The following is a 12,608-nucleotide window of genomic DNA, read 5'->3' as shown; positions in this document are numbered from 1 at the left end:
GGGTAAAATGAAGCTTTATTGCTTTATTTAGAAGTACCAAGCAACTTTTAAATTTAAAAAGGTTAACAACCATATAAACAGATTTGTCAAATACAGTTTTTCAGTGTGTGTGTTTGCATACATCCAATATGTAACTGTAGTCTGCATATTAATAACGAAGCCCAGAATTCTTAGGTTCTAACTTATTCTAATCCTTTCCCAGTACATTCGAAATTTCTGTTTTCCTTTTTATGTTTTATGTACTAGGGAATAACATACTTAATTTTTACAGGACTTAAAATAACCTAATCTGGTTGTGCGCACGCCTGGCAAGGGGGCATGTTTTCATGGGGATGCCGCTGTTGCAAGCTATGCCTTCTATCTTTGTCACTATGGGACATGTCCAGCACTCTGTAAGCTGCTGGCCATGCCCCCAGCACCATAGGCATTTCTATAATGGGTGCAAGGTATGCGGTGCACACTGGCCACTGGGTTCAGAGGGGCCCACACACCGCACCCCCTGCACCCATATATTATATTTACCCCTCCGTAGTCCTGTCGCGGAGGCCTTGCTCAGCAAACACAAATAACTTGGAATATGGCCTCCGTGGCCATTTCTGTGTGATTTGTGCATGGGCACTGGAGATGTCCTCGGGAACAAGATGCAGGTGCCATGTTCCTGCAGACCTGTGCATGCGCAGTATACTCTGGCATAATGTCAGAGCATACTCGCTGCCAAAGAAGAGGAAGTCTGCACACAGGCCCTCTCCTCTCTTAAAATGCACCTGCCCAGTCCCTCTGTCTCCAGTGAATAGATGCTGTGCGCATGCACACACCGGCTATTCTCCCAAAAAAAAGGCGACTATCCCGCAAAAATTGGGACAGTTGGGGGCAGGACACATTTGTAATAAAGCACAGTGTTTCAAACATAATGATATGTTGCTTGGTTTTGTTTTATTTTCATACAATGTATAAATTCCTAAACTGAGGTTTTTAAAACCTATAAAATAAAATCCTAAAACACGTATGGAATAAACCTAGTTTTAGTTTTTTAGATCCTAAATATCCTGGGCCTATTAATAACACAGCTGTAAAACCTGATTATCAGGGTTTTATTTATTTTTTTATTTTTAGGGGTTTTTATTCTACTTATTTCCCTGTAAATTTGTAGTTGTTGGTTTGCATTTTATTCAGGTTTTGCTTTTGAGTAATTTTACATGTTTATTACATATTAAACTATTAGTTATGGTCGATGTTTTAGTAAGTATCTTTCTCTAACGTCCTAAGTGGATGCTGGGGACTCCGTCAGGACCATGGGGAATAGCGGCTCCGCAGGAGACAGGGCACAAAAATAAAGCTTTAGGATTAGGTGGTGTGTACTGGCTCCTCCCCCTATGACCCTCCTCCAAGCCTCAGTTAGGTTTTTGTGCCCGTCCGAGCAGGGTGCAATCTAGGTGGCTCTCTTAAAGAGCTGCTTAGAAAAAGTTTTTTAGGTTTTTTATTTTCAGTGAGTCCTGCTGGCAACAGGCTCACTGCATCGAGGGACTTAGGGGAGAGAATTTCAACTCACCTGCGTGCAGGATGGATTGGATTCTTAGGCTACTGGACACCATTAGCTCCAGAGGGAGTCGGAACACAGGTCTCACCCTGGGGTTCGTCCCGGAGCCGCGCCGCCGACCCCCCTTACAGATGCTGAAGATTGAAGGTCCGGAAACAGGCGGCAGAAGGCTCTTCAGTCTTCATGAAGGTAGCGCACAGCACTGCAGCTGTGCGCCATTGTTGTCACACACTTCACACCAAGCGGTCACGGAGGGTGCAGGGCGCTGCTGGGGGCGCCCTGGGCAGCAATATTTTAATACCTTATGGCAAAAGAATACATCACATATAGCCATTAAGGCTATATGTATGTATTTAACCCATGCCAGTTATCTAAATCTACGGGAGGAAAGCCCGCAGAAATAGGGGGCGGGGCTTATTCTCCTCAGCACACAGCGCCATTTTCCTGCTCAGCTCCGCTGTGAGGAAGGCTCCCAGGACTCTTTCCTGCACTGCACTACAGAAACAGGGTAAAACAGAGAGGGGGGGGCATTTTTTGGCGATATATTGGATATATTTAAGCTGCTATAAGGAACAACACTTATATAAGGTTGTTCCCATATATATTATAGCGTTTGGGTGTGTGCTGGCAAACTCTCCCTCTGTCTCCCCAAAGGGCTAGTGGGGTCCTGTCTTCGATAAGAGCATTCCCTGTGTGTCTGCTGTGTGTCGGTACGTGTGTGTCGACATGTATGAGGACGATGTTGGTGTGGAGGCAGAGCAATTGCCGATAATGGTGATGTCACCCCCCAGGGAGTCGACACCGGAATGGATGGCTTTGTTTATGGAATTACGTGATAATGTCAGCACATTACAAAAATCAGTTGACGACATGAGACGGCCGGCAAACCAGTTAGTACCTGCCCAGGCGTCTCAGACACCGTCAGGGGCTGTAAAGCGCCCTTTACCTCAGTCGGTCGACACAGACCCAGACACAGACACTGAATCTAGTGTCGACGGTGATGAAACAAACGTATTTTCAAGTAGGGCCACACGTTATATGATCACGGCAATGAAGGAGGCTTTGCATATCTCTGATGCTGCAAGTACCACAAAAAGGGGTATTATGTGGGGGGTGAAAAAACTACCTGTAGTTTTTCCTGAATCAGAGGAATTAAATGATGTATGTGATGAAGCGTGGGTTAACCCAGATAGAAAAATGCTAATTTCAAAAAAGTTATTAGCATTATACCCTTTCCCGCCAGAGGTTAGGGCGCGCTGGGAAACACCCCCTAGGGTGGATAAGGCGCTCACACGCTTATCAAAACAAGTGGCGTTATCGTCTCCTGATACGGCCGCCCTCAAGGATCCAGCGGATAGGAGACTGGAAACTACCCTAAAAAGTATATACACACATACTGGTGTTATACTGCGACCAGCCATCGCCTCAGCCTGGATGTGCAGTGCTGGGGTCGTCTGGTTGGATTCCCTGACTGAAAATATTGATACCCTGGATAGGGACAGTATTTTATTGACTATAGAGCAATTAAAGGATGCTTTCCTTTATATGCGAGATGCGCAGAGAGATATTTGCACTCTGGCATCGAGAGTAAATGCGATGTCCATATCTGCCAGAAGGAGTTTATGGACGCGACAGTGGTCAGGTGATGCGGATTCCAAACGACATATGGAAGTATTGCCGTATAAAGGGGAGGAATTATTTGGCGTCGGTCTATCGGATCTGGTGGCCACGGCAACTGCCGGAAAATCCACTTTTTTACCTCAGACCCCCTCCCAACAGAAAAAGACACCGTCTTTTCAGCCGCAGTCCTTTCGTTCCTATAAGAACAAGCGGACAAAAGGACAGTCATATCTGCCTCGGGGCAGAGGAAGGGGTAAGAGAGGGCAGCAAGCAGCCCCTGCCCAGGAACAGAAGCCCTCCCAGGGTTCTGCAAAGCCCTCAGCATGACGCTGGGGCCTTACAAGCAGACTCAGGAACGATGGGGGGTCGACTCAAGAATTTCAGCGCACAGTGGGCTTGCTCACAGGTGGACCCCTGGATTCTGCAGGTAGTATCTCAGGGTTACAGGTTGGAATTCGAGAAGTCTCCCCCTCGCCGGTTCCTAAAGTCTGCTTTGCCAACGTCTCCCTCAGACAGGGCGACGGTATTGGAAGCCATTCACAAGCTGTTTTCTCAGCAGGTGATAGTCAAGGTACCCCTCCTACAACAGGGAAAGGGGTATTACTCCACGCTATTTGTGGTACCGAAGCCGGACGGCTCGGTAAGACCTATTCTAAATCTGAAATCTTTGAACCTGTACATACAAAAATTCAAGTTCAAGATGGAGTCACTCAGAGCAGTGATAGCGAATCTGGAAGAAGGGGACTTTATGGTGTCCCTGGACATAAAGGATGCTTACCTGCATGTCCCAATTTGCCCTTCACATCAAGGGTACCTCAGGTTCGTGGTGCAAAACTGTCATTATCAGTTTCAGACGCTGCCGTTTGGATTGTCCACGGCACCTCGGGTCTTTACCAAGGTAATGGCCGAAATGATGATCCTTCTACGAAGAAGAGGCGTATTAATTATCCCTTACTTGGACGATCTCCTGATAAGGGCAAGGTCCAGAGAACAGCTGGAAGACGGAGTAGCACTAACCCAACTAGTGCTGCAACAACACGGGTGGATTCTGAATTTTCCAAAATCTCAGTTGACCCCGACGACACGTCTGCTGTTCCTGGGAATGATTCTGGACACGGTTCAGAAAAAGGTGTTTCTTCCGGAGGAGAAAGCCAGGGAGTTATCCGAACTTGTCAGGAACCTCCTAAAACCAGGGACAGTGTCTGTGCATCAATGCACAAGAGTCCTGGGAAAGATGGTGGCTTCTTACGAAGCGATTCCATTCGGCAGATTCCACGCACGAACTTTTCAGTGGGATCTGCTGGACAAATGGTCCGGATCGCATCTGCAGATGCATCAGCGGATAACCTTATCGCCACGGACAAGGGTGTCTCTTCTGTGGTGGTTGCAGAGTGCTCATCTGTTAGAGGGTCGCAGATTCGGCATACAGGACTGGGTCCTGGTGACCACGGATGCCAGTCTGAGAGGCTGGGGAGCGGTCACACAAGGAAGAAACTTCCAGGGAGTTTGGTCAAGCCTGGAGATGTCTCTTCACATAAATATACTGGAGCTAAGAGCGATTTACAATGCTCTAAGTCTGGCAAAACCCCTGCTTCAGGGTCAGCCGGTGTTGATCCAGTCGGACAACATCACGGCAGTCGCCCACGTAAACAGACAGGGCGGCACAAGAAGCAGGACAGCAATGGCAGAAGCTGCAAGGATTCTTCGCTGGGCGGAAGATCATGTGATAGCACTGTCAGCAGTATTCATTCCGGGAGTGGACAACTGGGAAGCAGACTTCCTCAGCAGACACGATCTACACCCGGGAGAGTGGGGACTTCATCCAGAAGTCTTCCACATGATTGTGAACCGTTGGGAAAAACCAATGGTGGATATGATGGCGTCCCGCCTCAACAAAAAACTGGACAGGTATTGCGCCAGGTCAAGAGATCCTCAGGCAATAGCTGTGGACGCTCTGGTAACACCGTGGGTGTTCCAGTCAGTGTATGTGTTCCCTCCTCTGCCTCTCATACCAAAAGTACTGAGAATTATACGGCAAAAGGGAGTAAGAACGATACTAGTGGCTCCGGATTGGCCAAGAAGAACTTGGTACCCGGAACTTCAAGAGATGCTCACGGAGGATCCGTGGCCTCTACCTCTAAGACGGGACCTGCTTCAGCAGGGACCGTGTCTATTCCAAGACTTACCGCGGCTGCGTTTGACGGCATGGCGGTTGAACGCCGAATTCTAAAGGAAAAAGGCATTCCGGAAGAGGTCATTCCTACACTGGTAAAAGCCAGGAAGGAGGTGACTGCACAACATTATCACCGCATTTGGAGAAAATATGTTGCGTGGTGTGAGGCCAGGAAGGCCCCACGAAGAAATTTCAACTCGGTCGATTCCTACATTTCCTGCAAACAGGATTGTCTATGGGCCTCAAATTGGGGTCCATTAAGGTTCAAATTTCGGCCCTGTCGATTTTCTTCCAGAAAGAATTGGCTTCAGTTCCTGAAGTCCAGACTTTTGTAAAAGGAGTACTACATATACAGCCCCCGGTTGTGCCCCCAGTGGCACCGTGGGATCTTAATGTAGTCTTGGATTTTCTCAAATCTCATTGGTTTGAGCCGCTCAAATCGGTGGAGCTGAAGTATCTTACATGGAAAGTAACCATGCTACTGGCCCTGGCTTCAGCCAGGAGAGTATCAGAATTGGCGGCTTTATCATATAAGAGCCCATATCTGATTTTCCATACGGACAGGGCAGAACTGCGGACGCGTCCTCATTTTCTGCCTAAGGTGGTGTCAGCGTTTCACCTGAACCAGCCTATTGTGGTGCCTGCGGCTACTAACGAGTTGGAGGATTCCAAGTTGTTGGACGTGGTCCGGGCATTGAAAATATATATTTCAAGAACGGCGGGAGTCAGAAAGTCTGACTCACTGCTTATATTGTATGCACCCAACAAGATGGGTGCTCCTGCTTCTAAGCAGACGATTGCTCGTTGGCTTTGTAGCACAATTCAACTTGCACATTCTGTGGCAGGCTTGCCACAACCTAAATCTGTCAAGGCCCATTCCACAAGGAAAGTGGGCTCATCCTGGGCGGCTGCCCGGGGAGTCTCGGCATTACAACTCTGCCGAGCTGCTACTTGGTCAGGGGCAAACACGTTTGCAAAATTCTACAAATTTGATACCCTGGCTGAGGAGGACCTTGAGTTCTCTCATTCGGTGCTGCAGAGTCATCCGCACTCTCCCGCCCGTTTGGGAGCTTTGGTATAATCCCCATGGTCCTGACGGAGTCCCCAGCATCCACTTAGGACGTTAGAGAAAATAAGAATTTACTTACCGATAATTCTATTTCTCGTAGTCCGTAGTGGATGCTGGGCGCCCATCCCAAGTGCGGATTGTCTGCAATACTTGTACATAGTTATTGTTACAAAAAAATCGGGTTGTTATTTGTTGTGAGCCGTCTGTTCAGAGGCTCCTACGTTTGTCATACTGTTAACTGGGTTCAGAACACAAGTTATACGGTGTGATTGGTGTGGCTGGTATGAGTCTTACCCGGGGTTCAATATCCTTCCTTATTGTGTACGCTCGTCCGGGCACAGTATCCTAACTGAGGCTTGGAGGAGGGTCATAGGGGGAGGAGCCAGTACACACCACCTAATCCTAAAGCTTTATTTTTGTGCCCTGTCTCCTGCGGAGCCGCTATTCCCCATGGTCCTGACGGAGTCCCCAGCATCCACTACGGACTACGAGAAATAGAATTATCGGTAAGTAAATTCTTATTTTTATATATTCTGATTTGTTTTAGCTTCATTAATTCTCATTATGTTCTCCTTTTGTTTGCAGGAGTTAGCCTTTGACCCATATGAATCCTATGCTCAGGATATTCTCCGACCAGGTTTTCATGATCATTTCCTTGGTCAGCTTTCGAAGCCCGGTGCTGCTCTTTATTTACAGGTACATTGCTATCGGCAAGATAAATTAAAAGTTCTTATTTAGGATTCATACATATGGATTCATTTTTTGTTAATGTACTTTCTCTGACGTCCTAGTGGATGCTGGGGACTCCAAAAGGACCATGGGGAATAGCGGCTCCGCAGGAGACTGGGCACAAAAGTAAAAGCTTTAAGACTACCTGGTGTGCACTGGCTCCTCCCCCTATGACCCTCCTCCAAGCCTCAGTTAGATTTTTGTGCCCGAACGAGAAGGGTGCAGTCTAGGTGGCTCTCCTGAGCTGCTTAGAAAAAAGTTTAGTTTTAGGTTTTTTATTTTCAGTGAGACCTGCTGGCAACAGGCTCACTGCATCGAGGGACTAAGGGGAGAAGAAGCGAACTCACCTGCGTGCAGAGTGGATTGGGCTTCTTAGGCTACTGGACATTAGCTCCAGAGGGACGATCACAGGCCCAGCCATGGATGGGTCCCAGAGCCGCGCCGCCGTCCCCCTTACAGAGCCAGAAGAGCAGAAGAGGTCCGGAAAAATCGGCGGCAGAAGACGTCCTGTCTTCAATAAGGTAGCGCACAGCACCGCAGCTGTGCGCCATTGCTCTCAGCACACTTCACACTCCGGTCACTGAGGGTGCAGGGCGCTGGGTGGGGGCGCCCTGAGACGCAATATAAACACCTTAGGGGGCAAAAAATGCATCACATATAGGCCCTCATTCCGAGTTGTTCGCTCGTTCTTTTTCATCGCATCGCAGTGAAAATCCGCTTAGTACGCATGCGCAAAGTTCGCACTGCGACTGCGCCAAGTAACTTTACTATGAAGAAAGTATTTTTACTCACGGCTTTTTCTTCGCTCCGGCGATCGTAATGTGATTGACAGGAAATGGGTGTTACTGGGCGGAAACACGGCGTTTCAGGGGCGTGTGGCTGAAAACGCTACCGTTTCCGGAAAAAACGCAGGAGTGGCCGGAGAAACGGTGGGAGTGCCTGGGCGAACGCTGGGTGTGTTTGTGACGTCAACCAGGAACGACAAGCACTGAAATGATCGCACAGGCAGAGTAAGTCTGGAGCTACTCAGAAACTGCTAAGTAGTTAGTAATCGCAATATTGCGAATACATCGGTCGCAATTTTAAGAAGCTAAGATTCACTCCCAGTAGGCGGCGGCTTAGCGTGTGTAACTCTGCTAAATTCGCCTTGCGACCGATCAACTCGGAATGAGGGCCATAGCTCCTGGGCTATATGGATGCATTTAACTCATGCCTGTTTTTCCATAAAAAAGCGGGAGAACGGCCGCCGAGAAGGGGGCAGAGCCTATCTCCTCAGCACACTGGCGCCATTTTTCCTCACAGCTCCGTTGGAGGGAAGCTCCCTGACTCTCCCCTGCAGTCCTGCACTACAGAAACAGGGTAAAACAAGAGAGGGGGGGCACTAAATTGGCAGATAAATCTATACAGCAGCTATATAAGGGAAAAACACTTATATAAGGTTATCCCTGTATATATATATAGCGCTCTGGTGTGTGCTGGCAAACTCTCCCTCTGTCTCCCCAAAGGGCTAGTGGGGTCCTGTCCTCTATCAGAGCATTCCCTGTGTGTGTGCTGTGTGTCGGTACGTTGTGTCGACATGTATGAGGAGGAAAATGGTATGGAGGCGGAGCAATTGCCTGTATTAGTGATGTCACCCCCTAGGGAGTCGACACCTGACTGGATGGTCTTATGGAAGGAATTACGTGATAGTGTCAGCACTTTACAAAAGACTGTTGACGACATGAGACAGCCGGCAAATCAGTTAATACCTGTACAGGCGTCTCAAACACCGTCAGGGGCTCTAAAGCGCCCGTTACCTCAGGTGGTCGACACAGACACGGACACTGACTCCAGTGTCGACGGTGAGGAAACAAACGTATTTTCCAGTAGGGCCACACGTTACATGATCACGGCAATGAAGGAGGTTTTGAACATTTCTGATACTACAAGTACCACAAAAAAGGGTATTATGTGGGGTGTGAAAAAACTACCCGTAGTTTTTCCTGAATCAGATGTATTAAATGAGGTGTGTGATGAAGCGTGGGTTTCCCCCGATAAAAAACTGCTAATTTCTAAAAAATTATTGGCATTATACCCTTTCTCGCCAGAGGTTAGGGCGCGTTGGGAAACACCCCCTAGGGTGGATAAGGCGCTCACACGCTTATCAAAACAAGTGGCGTTACCGTCTCCTGATACGGCCGCCCTCAAGGAACCAGCTGATAGGAAGCTGGAAAATATCCTAAAAAGTATATACACACATACTGGTATTATACTGCGACCAGCAATCGCCTCAGCCTGGATGTGCAGTGCTGGGGTGGCTTGGTCGGATTCCCTGACTGAAAATATTGATACCCTGGACAGGGACAATATATTATTGACTATAGAGCATTTAAAGGATGCATTTCTATATATGAGAGATGCACAGAGGGATATTTGCACTCTGGCATCAAGAGTAAGTGCGCTGTCCATTTCTGCCAGAAGAGGGTTATGGACGCGACAGTGGTCAGGTGATGCGGATTCCAAACGGCATATGGAAGTATTGCCGTATAAAGGGGAGGAGTTATTTGGGGTCGGTCTATCGGACCTGGTGGCCACGGCAACGGCTGGGAAATCCACCTTTTTACCCCAGGTCACCTCTCAGCAGAAAAAGACACCGTCTTTTCAGGCTCAGTCCTTTCGTCCCCATAAGGGCAAGCGGGCAAAAGGCCACTCGTATCTGCCCCGGGGCAGAGGAAGGGGAAAAAGACTGCAGCAGACAGCCTCTTCCCAGGAACAGAAGCCCTCCCCCGCTTCTGCCAAGTCCTCAGCATGACGCTGGGGCCTTACAAGCGGACTCGGGCACGGTGGGGGCCCGTCTCAAGAATTTCAGCGCGCAGTGGGCTCACTCGCAAGTGGACCCCTGGATCCTGCAGGTAGTATCTCAGGGTTACAAATTGGAATTCGAGACGTCTCCCCCTCGCCGGTTCCTGAAGTCTGCTTTACCAACGTCTCCCCCCGACAGGGAGGCGTAATTGGAAGCCATTCACAAGCTGTATTCCCAGCAGGTGATAATCAAGGTACCCCTCCTACAACAGGGAAAGGGGTATTATTCCACGCTGTTTGTGGTACCGAAGCCGGACGGCTCGGTGAGACCTATTTTAAATCTGAAATCCTTGAACACTTACATACAAAGGTTCAAATTCAAGATGGAATCACTCAGAGCAGTGATAGCGAACCTGGAAGAAGGGGACTATATGGTGTCTCTGGACATCAAGGATGCTTACCTCCATGTCCCAATTTGCCCTTCTCACCAAGGGTACCTCAGGTTTGTGGTACAGAACTGTCACTATCAGTTTCAGACGCTGCCGTTTGGATTGTCCACGGCATCCCGGGTCTTTACCAAGGTAATGGCCGAAATGATGATTCTTCTTCGAAGAAAAGGCGTCTTAATTATCCCTTACTTGGACGATCTCCTGATAAGGGCAAGGTCCAGAGAACAGTTAGAGGTCGGAGTAGCACTATCTCAAGTAGTACTACGACAGCACGGATGGATTCTAAATATTCCAAAATCGCAGCTGATTCCGACGACACGTCTGCTGTTCCTAGGGATGATTCTGGACACAGTACAGAAAAAGGTGTTTCTCCCGGAGGAGAAAGCTAGGGAGTTATCCGACCTAGTCAGGAACCTCCTAAAACCAGGCCAAGTGTCAGTGCATCAATGCACAAGGGTCCTGGGAAAAATGGTGGCTTCTTACGAAGCGATTCCATTCGGCAGATTCCACGCAAGAACTTTTCAGTGGGATCTGCTGGACAAATGGTCCAGATCGCATCTTCAAATGTATCAGCGGATAACCCTGTCTCCAAGGACAAGGGTGTCTCTCCTGTGGTGGTTGCAGAGTGCTCATCTTCTAGAGGGCCGCAGATTCGGCATTCAGGACTGGGTCCTGGTGACCACGGATGCCAGCCTGAGAGGCTGGGGAGCAGTCACACAGGGAAGAAATTTCCAGGGCTTGTGGTCAAGCATGGAAACGTCACTTCACATAAATATCCTGGAACTAAGGGCCATTTACAATGCCCTAAGTCAGGCAAGGCCTCTGCTTCAGGGTCAGCCGGTGCTGATCCAGTCGGACAACATCACGGCAGTCGCCCACGTAAACAGACAGGGCGGCACAAGAAGCAGGAGGGCAATGACGGAAGTTGCAAGGATTCTTCGCTGGGCGGAAAATCATGTGATAGCACTGTCAGCAGTGTTCATTCCGGGAGTGGACACGATCTCCACCCGGGGGAGTGGGGACTTCACCCAGAAGTCTTCCACATGATTGTGAACCGTTGGGAAAAACCAAAGGTGGACATGATGGCGTCCCGCCTCAACAAAAAACTGGACAGATATTGCGCCAGGTCAAGGGACCCTCAGGCAATAGCTGTGGACGCTCTGGTAACACCGTGGGTGTACCAGTCAGTGTATGTGTTCCCTCCTCTGCCTCTCATACCCAAGGTACTGTGAATCATAAGAAAGAGAGGAGTAAGGACTATACTCGTGGCTCCGGATTGGCCAAGAAGGACTTGGTACCCGGAACTTCAAGAGATGCTCACGGAAGACCCGTGGCCTCTACCTCTAAGAAAGGACCTGCTCCAGCAGGGACCATGTCTGTTCCAAGACTTACCGCGGCTGCGTTTTATGGCATGGCGGTTGAACGCCGGATCCTGAAGGAAAAAGGCATTCCGGATGAAGTCATCCCTACCCTGATCAAAGCCAGGAAGGATGTAACTGTGCAACATTATCACCATATTTGGCGTAAATATGTTGCGTGGTGTGAGGCCAGGAAGGCCCCTACAGAGGAATTTCAACTGGGTCGTTTCCTGCATTTCCTGCAAACAGGACTGTCTATGGGCCTAAAATTAGGGTCCATTAAGGTTCAAATTTCGGCCCTGTCAATATTCTTCCAAAAAGAACTAGCTTCAGTTCCTGAAGTCCAGACGTTTGTCAAGGGGGTACTGCATATACAGCCTCCTTTTGTGCCTCCAGTGGCACCTTGGGATCTCAATGTAGTTTTGGGGTTCCTAAAATCACATTGGTTTGAACCACTCACCACTGTGGACTTAAAATATCTCACATGGAAAGTGGTAATGCTGTTAGCCCTGGCCTCAGCCAGGCGTGTCTCAGAATTGGCGGCTTTATCCTATAAAAGCCCTTACCTAATTTTTCATACGGACAGGGCAGAATTGAGGACTCGTCCTCAATTTCTCCCTAAGGTGGTTTCAGCATTTCACTTAAACCAGCCTATTGTGGTGCCTGCGGCTACTAGGGACTTGGAGGACTCCAAGTTGCTAGACGTTGTCAGGGCCCTGAAAATATATGTTTCCAGGACGGCTGGAGTCAGAAAATCTGACTCGCTGTTTATCCTGTATGCACCCAACAAGCTGGGTGCTCCTGCTTCTAAGCAGACTATTGCTCGTTGGATTTGTAGTACAATTCAGCTTGCACATTCTGTGGCAGGCCTGCCACAGCCAAAAATCTGTAA

General features: G+C 48.8%; 1 protein-coding gene across 1 annotated transcript in view; it reads left to right on the top strand.

Moving 5' to 3' along the window:
- The window catches only part of SOS1 (SOS Ras/Rac guanine nucleotide exchange factor 1), a 487,602-nt gene that overhangs the window by 353,283 nt on the left and 121,711 nt on the right, over window positions 1–12,608 (top strand). The window contains exon 7 of the mRNA XM_063918018.1: window positions 6,985–7,095. Coding sequence (XP_063774088.1) covers window positions 6,985–7,095 — 111 coding nt within the window. The remainder of the gene's footprint in view (window positions 1–6,984; window positions 7,096–12,608) is intronic.

This window comes from Pseudophryne corroboree, chromosome 4 (assembly GCF_028390025.1).
Source record: "Pseudophryne corroboree isolate aPseCor3 chromosome 4, aPseCor3.hap2, whole genome shotgun sequence".
Taxonomy (NCBI): domain Eukaryota; kingdom Metazoa; phylum Chordata; class Amphibia; order Anura; family Myobatrachidae; genus Pseudophryne; species Pseudophryne corroboree.
Note: the sequence above shows the minus strand (reverse complement) of the source record. Positions and strands in the feature narration are given on the sequence as shown.